The sequence below is a fragment of the Montipora foliosa genome, chromosome 3, assembly GCF_036669935.1.
Source record: "Montipora foliosa isolate CH-2021 chromosome 3, ASM3666993v2, whole genome shotgun sequence".
Lineage (NCBI taxonomy): Eukaryota > Metazoa > Cnidaria > Anthozoa > Scleractinia > Acroporidae > Montipora > Montipora foliosa.
The window spans coordinates 46000894-46015893 of NC_090871.1; the positions used below are offsets into that span (position 1 = coordinate 46000894).

At 43.4% G+C, this 15000-nt stretch overlaps 1 protein-coding gene across 2 annotated transcripts in view; it reads right to left on the bottom strand.

The window, feature by feature from the left end:
• Positions 1-15000, bottom strand: part of LOC137997497 (neuropeptide FF receptor 1-like) — a 28463-nt gene that overhangs the window by 863 nt on the left and 12600 nt on the right. For both annotated transcript variants that reach the window (XM_068843534.1, XM_068843535.1), the window contains 2 exons: positions 2952-3216; positions 894-1154 (listed from right to left, as the gene is read on the bottom strand). In XM_068843534.1, the coding sequence (XP_068699635.1) occupies positions 894-1154; positions 2952-3216 (526 nt within the window). The remainder of the gene's footprint in view (positions 1-893; positions 1155-2951; positions 3217-15000) is intronic.

Genomic DNA, 15000 nt, shown 5'->3' on the forward strand with positions numbered 1-15000 from the left:
TGTAATTGAAAGGACGAGTCCAAGGTGGAATGCTAAGAAGCAACAACTTGTTTCTTTGTTTCGGGGAACAAACATTACTCCTGAGATGTTATTCGAAAGTCGAGAATACGCATGCCATTTTATAAGCTTGACGCTTAAATGTTAAATTAATTGATTGTATACGTCATGATAGGGAGCAGCGCTGGACGTGTTTGAGCCAAGATGGAAACCGAAAGTGAACATTTCGTATAAAAGGAAAGTGGTCTCAGCTCCCAGACCATCTCTAACAGCGGCAAGATACTTACCAATATAAATGTGGTAATGTTGACCAAGACAAGCTGGAACCGAAAACATTTTACTTTCGTCTCACGCTTAAGCTCTCTCAAAAGTCCATTACCCAAGAGCAAGAATCTGGTATCAGATTTGTCCCCATCAGCCTCAGAAAAGTGTTTGTTTTGAAACCAATTTTGCGAGGGGGGGGGGGGGAGGGGGAGCAATAGACCAAATGTTGTTGAACCCAATTCAAATCTCCCGGAGTTAAGATTCATTTTGAATCGTATTTGCATTATAATGTAGCCATCAAAGTTAAGTGATATTGCAATACCTGGAGCAAAACGTTTTATTACCAAATGGTTTGTATTGCGTAAAACATTGAGGTAGCCGATTTGGTTTGTTTTTTTTTTCCACAAAACGTGGTTGAAAAACAGACAATCTTCTGACGCTGATGGGGACTTGGCCAAATTGGGTAAATCTTACTCTTGGATGATAGACTCTTGGCTCCCCATCATAATAATGTGGACCTTGACATTAATGCATAGATGTCAAGAAGTGTCGTGGCTTTTTCCTCTTCATCAGAGTGTGCGCTTGGAAAGTCTTAACAGCCTCACATGCACTGGTAATAATTGCATTCCTACCTGCCGCTGATATGGTCTCTCCTCTTGATCGTCACGTTTGAACCACAATGTGTACACAACGATGAAGTAATAGCCAATCAACAACAGGGATGAAATGCCAGCAAACGTAGAGTAAATGAGCCGATAACTGGTCTTTTGTAATTTTTTATCATCCCAGAAGGGATCACAAGACCTTACAGCGATCTCCCTTCCAAAGCTCTGTATGACGAATCCCCGTGAACTTAACAGAGCTGCAAGGATCCAAGTACCTGGAAAAATTACCTATAGGATGGGATGCATGGAACTCTTAACAGTTTGTAAGGAAATTTAAGGAGAACGAGATACAGGAATACGAAATTAAGACTATTAGTTTTCGAAAGGGAAATGTTGGAAAGGTGACCATTTGAACCGTAAAGTGTACACAACGATGGAGTGTAATGGCCAATCAACAACAGGGATGAAATGCCAACAAAGGTCGTGTGAATAAGCCAGTAAGCCTTTTGCAATTTTTTATCGTCCCAGAAGTGATCACAAGACCTTACAGCGATCTCCCTTCCAAAGCTTCGTATGACGAATCCCCGGGAATTTAACAGAACTGCAAGGATCCAAGTACCTGCAATAATTACCTATAGGATGGGATGCATGGAACGAGTTATAGGAATACGAAATTAATTATTAGTCTTTTAAAGCGAAAGGTTGGAAAGGTAACCAAAGTATTTTCTAAACTTGATTGACGACAGGTTAGTATTTACTAATTAAAGCCAGCTTTCCAGGCCTTAAATCAGGGGCATCCAACGACCAATTTGTTGTAAAATGTATCATTATACCCCAGTTAATGAAAATAAATGTTATTAAGGCATTTTCGGGTGTTTTTCAGTGTTGCTGGGAAAACATTATCTGTTTCCTTTTCCCAGCAAGACACATAAGAAATTTCCCAGCCAGCTAGATAAAATTGGTTGGTTTCCCAGCCAGCTGATCAAATTTATTTCCCAGCCAGGAATTCCGCGGGCTTTCAAATCCCTCGATCCAAAACGACCGAACAAAAGCGACAAAACCGGAACAAAACAGGTTTTTGCCGCAAGCGCAATCACTCTGACCAGCCGTCGTATGTTTGTGACTACTCTCTGAGAGAGGGAAGGGGTTCTTTTCTTCTCTTTTTTTTATTTTTTTTATTTTTTTTAGTCGTCCTCAGTCTTCAGAGTTACTACAGCCAGCTCGGGTTGAAATGTTAGAAACAGTCAGTAATTCCCAGGCAAAACCTCTATCAATAACAAAATTTCCCAGCCAGCTCATCGAAACACCTGTATTTTTGCCAGCCAGCAAGATTCCTCTGGGGAACAGATAATGCGAGGAACAGATTCGTTGGGTGCCCCTGTTAAATATGCAATGAGAAAGGGACAAATACTGAGAGCAGATAGAACTTTGAAGCTTAAATTTCATTTCATTTGAGGCACCCAGCGGATTAATTTGCCTTAATAAGCCAACGTTTTTAAGGTATTTCTACTGGTAAGAATAAAAACCAGCGATATAAAAGAATGGCGTTTCGACGGCTCCATCATGGCCATCATTCTTAAATTTAACTCAAAACATTATGTGAGTTCATATTACAGTGAAAGTACGTGTGAAGGTTTCGATGGCATGGAGCCGTCGAAACGGCATTTTTTTATATCGCTGCTTTTTATTCTTAATCGCTTATCGAAAACCTTAGTTTCTACTGTTTGATTCAAGTTTGATTATACTTCCCATGTCAAGTCTCCCAAAGGCCTTTTGAAAGCAAGATTAGAAAAACAGTGAAGAAAATCAGTTGTTGAATACTTAACAGCAACAGTCCCTTTTGTTGCTCGTTACTGAGTATAGAGTGTTTTTATTTGCGTGATCAGCCTCTCATCTTTTTAAACAAATATCAGAAGAAATTGTTCACATTAGAATTGAATTGAATTTCTGGGAGTATTCTTAAAACACTAGTATGGGTGGGAATAAAACTGTAATGAAATTGGTGAAAAAGAATCTTCCTATGTTACTGACCGCTAATCTTTTGCCTGTATATACCGTATACGCTCTGCAGGATAATCAGCGCACCTTCAATTGTCGCCAAGTGAGTTTTCGCTGAATTGAAAGTGGATGAACTACAGCCCAGTAGCGTTCCCTTGCAATGGCAATCAGAGTGAATACGGAACAACTAGCTCCAATACTCGCCAATGTCCTCAACGACAGGCAAATTGCATTTCCAGGCATTGCATTAGGGTTATTGAGAGAGTGACGGTACATGAAAAGAGTAAAGAGGAAGGTAGGATGAACGATGTCCGCCACGGCGAGGTTCAAAAGAAGATAGTTGAAAGGAGTCCTACGACATAAAAAATAAAGTTTAATTCCGTAAATTGTTGGTTTAACTGGATATTTACAATTACTGACCTCGACCCTTAAACTCTACACCTTCCCTACCCCACTTTGCCACACCCCTGGGTATTTCATTGCTTGCCTTTTTACCTGACAGCTGAGATTTATAGTCGGTTTCACTGAGAACCACCAAAAAATCTTTTGCCTTTGACAATCGTTTGAAATTCATTTTTGATAACCTTTCGTAACCTTTTCTGTTAAAATATATTATAACGTAGAATTTTTTCCGTTCAGCGGTCAGGTGTGTTAGAACTTAACCGTCATGGTGAGTTTTTTAATAAGTCTGTCAAGAATTAATCATTATCAATTGGACTCCAACATATTTGTTACATGAAGGCCACGCGTCTGAGGACCGTCGTCATAGGGAAACGAAATGTCTGCTTGTGGCGTCATCAAAAGCTATCATTGGCTTCCATCGCCTTGATTCCGATGCAGCATTTGAACGTCATCGAACTCGCATACCCATAAATAATTGGCCGTTTTTATACTTGAGACGCATAATTCGTCCAGATGAATATGCGTCTCTCATGTTATCCGTCTGGTGTAAAGACGGGACGAACCGTGTAATACGCATAATCCGTCTGGGACGAACTTGGGCAAACATATTTTCTGCGTCTGTTAAATTTCTCTAGTGTAAAGAAGGGCACAAGACGCCTTAAGCGTCTTGACGGACTATCGTCTTTAATGGAATAAGCGCTGTGGCGCTTATTTAATTTTTCGCGCCTCAAGTATTTCAGGGCGGCACTCCTTTAAAAATTGTACTCCACACAGAAATATAAATCTGTACGAAGAGTAACAAAAACGTTATTTGATAGTAACCATTTGAATCTTATTTTTGGGCCGACTAGCTGCCGAATGAACGAATTGCGAATTGATATTGATTAGGTCACGTGTTTCGGTAGCACATGGTTTTGGTCTAAGCAGTTTTGTGTCGGAGACCGCGAATGTTACGCTCGTTTGTTGAAGTCTTGCACTTTCCCTACCGTTTTAACGCACAGAATATGTAAGTATCAGGTTTGCAATTTACCTTTACCCAGTGAGTTGTTAATTTAGATTTTTTTTTGTTGTTCAGTTTTTACCGTAGGCGTAGATGACGTAAGTCGATTCGAGACAACACAAATGTCACAAATGGTGGAATCGTCTGTACTTAAAAGTTGTAAACAATCATGAGATGACCGGCATCAGTAAAGCGTTGTGTTCTACAAACTACGCGAAAAAAAAATCTCCATGCAAATTAACCCCAACATCAGTAAGAAATATTCTCTCTAAATATTTGATTGCGAGTGGATTTCGTCGAGTGATGGATGCACCAAATCGGTTGGATTTCGGTTCGACAGCGGAATGAATGCCAATAGTTTCGATTACGCTGGAGATGGAATGGATCGTGGACTGCCTGATTTTCCTATCCAGTTTCCCGGAAGAAGTGGTACATCGACAATAGAAGGTAACATTACTTCTGTTTGTACGACAACAGATGTTGTCGCTTGGCTACCGCAGTCCCTCCCTCAGACCCAGGCTCCCACCAAGCACTCGCGTCGATAACGGCTAGGGACTCCCGGGAGCAACGCAGCACGACTACGTGGACAAATGTTAGCAAGGAAATTGAAAATTTACTGAAAGTAATTCCGTCCGAACTTCATGCCAGCCAAAGCCCTGAGGAAACTAAGAAAATTGTTGACCTTCTCTCGGAAAGGTGGAAGACACTCGAAGAGCTACATACAAAAAACCTTGCTGGGATAAATGAGAGAAAGCGCTTGGAACAGGTACATAATCGTTATTATAACCTGAAACGTGATGCACATGACGAAATTAATAAGTGTGAAGGTTTCTGGCCAAAATTGGGCTCTTGACCTGGAAATGTAGGAATGAATCCTGGACTACCAGACCAGGACGTGGAACGTGATGACAATGTGTCGGTCTGCTTTAAATCTTCTAGTGCGTCCAGACCATCACCTAAGAAATCTCTGAAAAGGGTGCTTGTCTGGAAAATGAAACTGGACCTGGCAAGGCTAGGGCAAAGGAAGAAGCAGAAGCGGCCCGAATGGCATACGAACATAAACAAAGAATGGGACTTAGGCGCCTAGAAGAGGAAGAATCACTAGCCGAACTAGAATGTAAGATTGAAATGGAGTACAACAATGAGGGAGGTCTTACACCTAGCGATGCTAGCTCCTTGGATGCTACCACGTTCCTAGTCTATAGAAGACCACATTCTACCCCGGTTACTTCAGAGAAAATTGAGGCCAGCGGATCTGACGCCAATCCAGGTGCCACTTCTACTACCAGTAAGGAGACCGTATCCCAATTGAACCCTTGCACAGAAGGGTCAGTCACTCCTGTGTCGGGAATTTTGAAGTCTCGGGACAACATGATAACTCAACCGAAGTCATCGTTCTCAGCGACAGGGTCTAATGTTCCTAAGACCCTCAACGGCGTGAAGCCACCCCAGTCCTTTAGAGTACCTAGTGTCCAACAATCAAAGAGGGCTACTTGTGGCGACCACACCCCACGTGATCCTGTTGCAGCAATGTGGAAGGCTCAAATGCTGAGTGGAATGCAACCGACACAGTTTAGTGGGAATCAAGTGGATTTCCCCTTCTTTCGTGACCAAATTCGTACTCATCTTGAAAGTGATTTGCTTACCGATTCCCAGCGTGTTGAATATCTCCCTAAGGTTGTCACTGGAGAAGCTTTGGAAGTGGTAAAGCGAAACAGAGGCTGCTCATTCAACGACATCATGAAAACCCTTGAGGAACGCTTTGGTCAGGCAGTAAGGGTAACGAAAGCATGCATAGAAGATCTTGTAGCCGTTCCAAGGCTGACCTATTGGGATAATATTGGACTTATGAACTTTTCTGAGAAGCTAAACACAGCCACAAAAATCTATCAAGGCGAGATTGAACGTGAAGCAAACGTCGCAACAAACCTGAAACGTATCGTTAGCTGTCTTCCTAATGATCTGATCATCAAAAGGCAAAATGAAAACTACGAGATTGTTAAGAGTGGAAGGTCTCCTCAGCTAAATGACATTGCTGCCTTTGTGAAGAGACAAGAGGGCTCGAGACTAACGGTAGCCACAGCCTAGTAAAATTTCAGTTTTGAGGTAGATTTTGAGCTTCCACTAGCCATTGGGGCTAGTAAATATTGTGAAGCAGTGGAGTTCTGGACGAAAACAAAAGTGAAAATTATTTCTTATGGATAAGGCAAAAGGACAGAATAGAAACTAACAACAGAAACTTTGAGCGGATTCTATGGAGTTTACTTTCTTAAAAAATGATAATTAAAAAAAAAAAAAAAAACTGAAGAGGGAACCAACGTGGAAGAGCGACCGACCGAGCACAATAACGCAGCACCTGTTGAACCGCGGCCGAGGCTCATCACGGAATATTCTGTTCTACAGAAGCTGCGCACTCTCAATCCCAACAAAGCGTCTGGTCCTGATCAAATCCCCTTTTGGCTTCTCAAAGATAATGCGGATATACTTGCTGCCCCTGTAGCAGACATCCTGAATTCTAGCTTCCAGGAGAGTCGCCTACCTAAGTCATGGAAACGAGCGGATATTACACCCCTCCCCAAGCAGTCACTAGTGCTTGATGTTAACAACCATCTGCGGCCTATATCATTAACGCCAATACTGTCAAAAGTGGCCGAAGACTATGTGGTTGAGGAATACATCAAGCCAGCCATCCTGGTCAAAGTTGATTGGAATCAATTTGGAACGGTTCCCAATTCCTCTACTGCGCATGCTCTCATTAGTATGATGCACACATGGTACCAGAAGACCGACGGCAACGGCTCTACGGTCCGTGTAGTTCTATTTGACTTCAAGAAGGCTTTAGATCTGATTGATCACCGCATTCTATTGGAGAAGCTTAAGAACTTTGACATGCCTGAGTGGGTTCGTCTCTGGATTGAAGATTTCCTCACTGATCAGCACCAAAGAGTCAAGCTCTCTCAAGACTGATTCTCAGAGTGGGGTAGAGTCCCTGCCGGCGTACCACAAGGGACTAAGCTTGGTCCCTGTCTCTTTGTGGTGATGATTAACGACCTCCAAGTCGAAGGCGTTGATCTATGTAAATATGTCGACGACAACACCATAAGTGAAACAACCCACAAGAGTGATTGTAGTCAGATCCAAACAGCTGTAGATAATTTAGTTCGGGCAGCTCAGGGAGATCGGTTCCAGCTGAACGAAGCAAAATGCAAAGAGTTGCAGATTTGTTTTGCTAGATCTAAGCGTTCATTTCCACCTGTCGTCATCAATAATAAGAACATCGAAGTTGTTAAGAGTGCCAAACGTTTGGGTCTCTTCATCTCTGACGATTTAAAATGGAACGCGCATGTTGCTGAGATAGTTAAGAAGGTAGCTTCCAGGCTGTACTTGATGAGGCAGTTAAAACGAGCGGGCCTCGACCCGAACGAACTTGTATGTTTCTACACCACACGCATTCGGCCGGTCGCCGAATACGCCTGCGAGACCTTTCATAATAGCCTTCCCATATACCTATCAGATGAATTGGAAAAGCTTCAAAAACGCGCCTTTCGTATCATCTATCCCACCTTGAGCTATCCCGAAGCACTCGTCACCCTGGGGCTGCCGCTATTAAGCGTTCGAAGAAAGGAACTCTCCACGCGCCTCTTCGATAAGTTTCTTCAAGACCCCAACCACAGGCTCCATCATTTACTGCCGCCAAAGAATGAGTGTCAAGTAACTCTCAGGAAAAAGAGGACTTTGAATGACCCTCTTTGTAAGACAAATCTCTTTAAGTGGAGCTTTTTAATGGCAAATTATTCCCGTTCTTAGCTTTTAGTTCTCGGTGTGCAACTTTGCCTTTAATATATTTTTAGGTTTAGTTTTTAAATATATTTTAGAATCTTTTTCACTTGTAAATAGCCGTAATTCAGCCCTTGGCTGCAATGGTTTTATTTAATAAAGCTATCTATATATCTACCTATCTATCACTTTCCCCACTCCACGTTTCGAACGATTAATCACGTGTGAAATCATGCGGAATTTCTCGGATGCTGTTTCCATATGCGTGTTTTCATATGGGCGTAACTCCGTCGCAAACAATCACAAGCACCTTCCGAGAGCTTGATCACAAACAGTTTGCGAAAATGGAAACACCTTTTACGTTCATACCCGACCAATCGCCGATGAAAGCCCATGATCGCAAACAAGACGCAAGAGATAGAAAATTTTCTATCGTTACGTCTTGTTGGCGACGAGTAGCACTGCAAAAGCAAGGAAACAACGATATAGAAACAAAATCGTAAACTGTTTATGATTGTTTGCGATCAATCGACGATATTTTTGTGCACACGATACGTTTTGACCAATTAGAGGTAAGTATAAGTAATGAAAATGGCGTCCGAGTTCGATTGTGGCAATGAGGACACTCCTCAAAACAGTGTGAATTTAATGAATATCTTAAGGGAATACCCCGCCAAATATACCTTTAGTAAAGTTCTTGATCACAAAGAGCCAGTCCCTACGGTATAATTTGATACTGGCTATGCTGCAGCCCGTTGCTGCTCCTCGAAAATGTATCGGACCCAGAATCGGTGACGTCTCTTGACACTTCCTCTCTGCCTTCTTCTTTGCAACAATTCCAACGTAAGAAGTTGATCACGACGCAAAAACTAATTCTGCTTTTATTTTTGCGCATTTTTTTTACGATGTCACGAGATCAAGTTACGCAAAGCAGTCACGCATATGGAAAACAGGATCGCAAACACAAACGCAAAAAGTGACAGTGTTTGCGATCGAGCCAACGCAAGCTGTTTGCAACTGTTTGCGACGTTGTTACGTGTATATGGAAAGAGGTCACGTACTAGTTTAGAAAATTGACTCCAAATAATTCAAATTTATTGCAAATCCAAAAAAAATAAAGAGATAATATGGAGCGACTTATCTCGTTTACTAGGAATGGCGAATCTCGCATAAAAAGAGAGAAAACTTGCTTGCGAGCATTGTGGCCACCGAATATTAATTGACTCCGAAAAACATTCAAGCATAAAAAGCTCGGATTGCTGTTTGAAGCCATTAAAAAGAAAATCTTATATGAGGGCAAGTCTGTCCTTTCGAATTTCCTTTATATCTAATTTAAAATATTATTTTCCCACATTCTGCTGCTTTTGTCCTTAATGCGTAGAATGGCGCTTTCAGGTTAAAATTTCCGTGTGGATCGACTATCCAGAACTTGTTAATTATTGTATTTAAGACAATTAACAATTATCCACCTCAATATCTGAGAGACCTATTTAGGTTAAGAGAAAACATCAAAAATCTGAGAGGGGTTAAATAAAGCTTCATTCTTCATTCTTCATTCATTCATTCAATTGCAAATAGCTCTAATCAAAAGAACAGCCTTTCCACAGACTTCCAAACGAGCAGTTTAGTTTCATGTACGGTTTATTTCTTACTTAACTTTATTCCGCGTTTTCCACACTCAAGTGCATTTGTGAGTTGCAAAGGTTTGGCAACGGTTCTGTGAGAATGGGAGAATTGGCCTCAAGGCCACGAAAACTTTGCCTTCGTGAGAAAAATACGGGAAGCAGAACACTCCAGCATATTTGCGGCACTGTTGCGAGGCTGGATATGAGAATATGAGAATATTTACTAAAAGCGCGAGTTGTGTTTGGAAATGTGGAATTTTTTTCGTGATAGTTTTAACAAATGAATAAAACTGCGCACGACGAGACTGGCTAGTGCAAATTTAGATTTGGCCAGTGAATCAGACCTGATACTAGCCACAAGGCTGGTGAGCTAAAAAGTTAGTCTCGAGCCCTGAGACAAGCATACATTAGGAATGACCCAGTGTTCGGAGGTCAAATGTGCCTCCCGAGCTTCCAATAAAGAATCCCACAATTGGTGCCACGGATCTCGAAACTAAACCACCAGCCCCTGGCTCGAGAAGCTGCCGAGTGTGCAAGTCTAAGCGTCATAAACTTCAACATTGTCCTATAATCAAGAAGTGCAAGCATGTGGCAGTCCGATGGCAGTATGCGGCCTCCTGTGGATTTTGTTTTAACTGCGGTGTTGAAAGGCCTGGGCATGGTTCTGAATCGTTCCCTGAACCGCCCGCATGTTCAAAATGCCCAGGGCGTCACCTTAGTATTCTGCATACTGACAAAGTTCAGGATGGTCGTCGTCAAAACCCACCCGACAACAAGGAGTCCAACGACAAAAGTGACAAGCCTCCAGCCACCCCCCATCCCGCTAGTCACGAGGGAGTGAATACATGTCAAACTGCGAGTGCTAATTCAAACAGACCCGAACCAATACCCATATCGTCTGCCGGTTTGTCTACCACAGAAACACAAGTTTTGTTGAACGTTGTACCTGTCATTGTCACCGCGGCGAATGGTAACACTGTATCGACTTACACTTTTCTAGATAGTGGCTGTACAGATACTCTCATCGACCGTGGTTTAGTATACAAGGAATACCTGAGCTGATTGGAATTAATACAATCACGAACAGTGACAAGGTTGTAGAGTCTAATCGAGTTTCCTTCATCTTGAGTTCCGTGGAGAGTTTTGGAGAAAGTATTGAGGTTTCTGAGGCCTATGTTCTACCTGACCTCAACCAGTCACAGCGAGCCTTTCCAGAGCGAATTGATGTCCGCAATCACTCTTTCTTGTGTAAAATTGAGTTCCCAGAAGTTGACATTAAGAGAGTCCATTCTTGTGGGAAACAACATCCCTATGCATACATACAGAAAGAAGTTCTAGTCCCTGAAGATGCAAGGAAAGGACTTTAAAGTTGTCTTTACTCCCTTGGTTAGTGTGTTTGCGGTTGTTATGGTGTTAAGAATCCCCAGGGAGTCTCAGTGAACTTTGTTTCAGTTGATCACAAGCCTGTCGACCTCATTGAAAAATTCTGGAAACTTGAAGATTGTGGAGCAGTTAAGTCAGGGGAGAAGCCCCTCTCGATTGAAGACAAGAGAGCGATGCAAATAATTGAAGAGACCACGCGTCTTGTGAATGGACATTATGAAGTGGGCATGATTTCAAGGAAGGACAAGCGCTGGTTTCCGAATAATCTTGTCATGGCCAGACAGCGCTTACAGTCCCTGAGACGTCGCCTGGTAAAGTCCTGGAATGAAGAAATGGCTATGAAGGATCGTGAGGTAATGGACAGTTACATCAGTAGTGGATTTTCTCGCAAGTGGTCTGAGAAGGAGTTAGCTAAGGAATCCAGTACCCATTAGTACCTCCCACACTACCCGATAACTTCCCTACGAAGCCTGGAAAGGTGCCTATTGTTTTTGCTGCGGCAGCCGAGTACGAAGGGACCTCGCTTAACAAGAATCTGCTGAGCGGGCCAGACATGACCAACAGTTTACCCGGTGTCCTCCTGCGTTTTTGCCAAGGTAAGATTGGTATTGCCGCAGACATTGAAGGAATGTTCCACCAGATTCGTTTACGTGAAGAAGACCAGGATTCATTGAGGTTTCTATGGTGGACAAATACCTATGAAGATCCACCTGATGTTTACGTTGTACAAGTACATATATTTGGAGCAGTATCTTCCCTTTGTGTTGCTAACTCCACCCTGCGGCGAGTTGCCGATGACAATGCTGATGACTTCAGCCCCAGTGTCATAGCAGCTATAAAGGGAAATTTCTCTGTTGATGATGCTCTCCCTTCTGAGAATGATGAGCAGCCAGCCATTCACCTGGCCCGAGATATGGTCGACATCCTTGCCCGAGGTAGTTTCAATCTGACTAAGTTTACGTCAAATTCAAAGTTCAAAGGAAGTGCTTAAGACAATTCCAAGTGACAAGCTGTTCAACCAAAGGCTCAACCTCGAATTGGAAGATCCACTAGTTGAAGGAGCACTGGGGATACTTTGGTTTGTTGGAGAGGATACTCTCGGCTTCAAATAAGTCATCTTGAACGCCCAGAGACTAAACGTGGCATCTTGTCTACTGTTCCTTGTTCGACCCGCTTGGGTTCGCTTCACCTGTAGCGCTGGCTGCAAGACGTTTGGTGCAGGACCTGTGGAAGGCTAACGTTGGATGGGACGAGGCTCTTGGTGAAGAGTTCCTGTCAAAGTGGAGGTCATGGAAGACTAAACTACCTTCCTCGTCTCAGTTGCGCATCCCTCGATCCTATTTTCTGCAAGATATTGACCCGCGAGACTGCAAGTTGCAGCTCCATGTCTTTTTGGACACATCAGAAGTTGGGTATGGTGCATCATCCTATCTGCGAGCTGAGTACCCGGATGGTAGGATTTATTGTACCTTAGTCATGGGGAAGGCTAGAAACGCACCAGTGAAGTTTGTCAGTATTCCCACACTAGAGTTGCAGGCAGCAGTACTTGCAACTCGCGTGTGTAAAATGCTGCGAGAAGAATTAGAACTGAACATTGACAGGACATTCTTATGGACTGATTGTGAGATAGTGCTGCACTATCCAAAGAATGAGAAACAAAGACTTCAAACCTTCGTAGCCAACAGAGTTGAAGAAATAAAGGAGCACTCACCCGTGCATTATTGGAATCATGTGGAATCATGCGCCAGGGACTTTGAATCCCGCAGACTACATTTCAAGGGCATTGACCCCATCTTCTCTGACCGCTGACTACAGTTGGCTTCGTGGACCTGACTCTCTATGGGGACCAGAAAATTCCTGGCCGAAACAAGAGTGTAGAACTGTGCCTCGTGAAGATTTGGAACTGAAGAAAAAAACTCACGTGCACTCCCTGGAACTGACTCCTGATTCAGTTGCGGCGAAGAAAGGAAGCTCGAAATTGGAACCCATCTAAGATCCTATGGAAGACCCTCTCCAAATCCTGATAATAACCTGCTCAGATTGGACCAGCCTTTGGCGCAAGGTAGCATGGCTCTTACGATTTAAACAGTTCAGTAAAGATAAAGGGAAGATCCACTGTTGATGATTTGAATGCAGCTACAGTGGCTATCGCAAAGGTTGTTCAGGGCTCAGCATATGCACAGGAGATAAAGGATCTGAAGTCGAATGGTGCCTTCAGAGCATCGAGCAAGATTGCAGCATTAAATCCTGGATTGGATGACCAGGGAGTACTATGAGTCAATGGACGTGACCAGAAAAGAGTATCCGAATCTACCATGGGCCGGCAAATCATTCTGCCCAGGGATCGTGCTGTAGCTGAGAAGATTGCTCGTCATGTCCATCATTTCATTGGTCATTTGGGGCGTGAGCATGTGATAGCCAAGTTGCGGGAAGACTTCTGGATTCCTCAAATCCGCGTTCTGGTTCGCTCAGTCCTTAGCCGATGCGTCAAATGCAAGGAAAGTCCTCCCTAAACCCATGATCCAACAGATGGCACCTTTACCGGAGGCAGGGCTCATAGCGTATGAACCACTTCTCTCATACACATGTATGGACCTTTTCGGCGTGCTAAATGAGAGTCTTGAAAAATGGCATCAGGGACGGATTGAGAGTGAACGTATCCAATATGGCTGTAAATGGATATTTCAGTCCCCAACTGCATCAAGTATGTCTGGTGCGTGGGAACGTTTGGTTTGTAGCGCGAAGACAGTCCTGAAAGCTATCTTAGGGGGACACGTGGTCACAGAGGTGGTCTTGCAAACGCTGCTTTCCGAGGTCGAGCGTGTTTTGAACGGCAGAGCCTTAACTGCAAACTCTGACTATCCCAGTGACTTTGGGCCACTAACACCTGCCCACTTCCTTATGCAGCTCAAGGTTATTGGCTTACCATCTGGAGTCTTCGACAAATCTGACATGTATAAGAAGAAGTGGAGGCAGGTGCAGTATCTATTCTGGGAGAGGTGGCTTAAGGAGTATTTACCCAGTTTACAGACTCGATCTAAATGGCGGAAGGCGCCGCCTAATGTCAAACACAATGCGCTGTTGCTGCTAGTCAACGACAACACCCCAAGGGGGCATTGAAACCTCGGACGTGTCATCGATAGGTACCCCTTCCCGGATGGCCTAGTGCGAACTGTAAAGGTTAAAACTAAGGACAGTGTCTACGTTCGTCCTATTCAAAAACCTTGTTTGTTGGAAAATGACTTGGAGTCCTCGCGAGAAACAACAGAATTGGGTCACTTTGGGAGATCGCCCCAAGGTGGGGTGGATGTTTGGGCCGACTAGCGGCCGAATAAACGAATTGCGAATTGATATTGATTAGGTCACGTGTTTCGGTAGCACATGGTCTTGGTCTAAGCAGTTTCGTATCGGGGACCGTGAATGTTACGCTCGTTTGTTGAAGTCTTGCACTTTCCCTACCGCTTTAACGCACAGAATATGTAAGTGTCAGGTTTGCAATTTGCCTTTACCTAGTGAGTTGCAATTGTTAATTCAGGTTTTTTTTTTTGTTGTTCAGTTTTTACCGTAGGCGTAGATGACGTAGATCGATTCAAGACAACACAAATGTCACAAGTGGTGGAATCGTCTGTACTTAAAGGTTGTAAACAATCATGAGATGACCGGCATCAGTAAAGAGTTGTGTTCTATAAACTACGCGTAAACAAATCTCTGTGCAAATTGTCCCCAACATCTTACGGCATTTTACTTAATGGATGAGCAGTAAAATATAATCACTTTGAACTGAAGAACATCGGTTTTGATGCAAAGAAATTCCCCATGCTGGGTTCGAAGAAATTCCTCGAATAAGCACCGCACTGGGACCGCGGCGCTTATTCAGGGCGGCGTTTATTTGCTCTTGTGTCCCGAATGCGGTGGTATTTGAGGGCGGCGCTTGTTCGGGGTCGGCGCT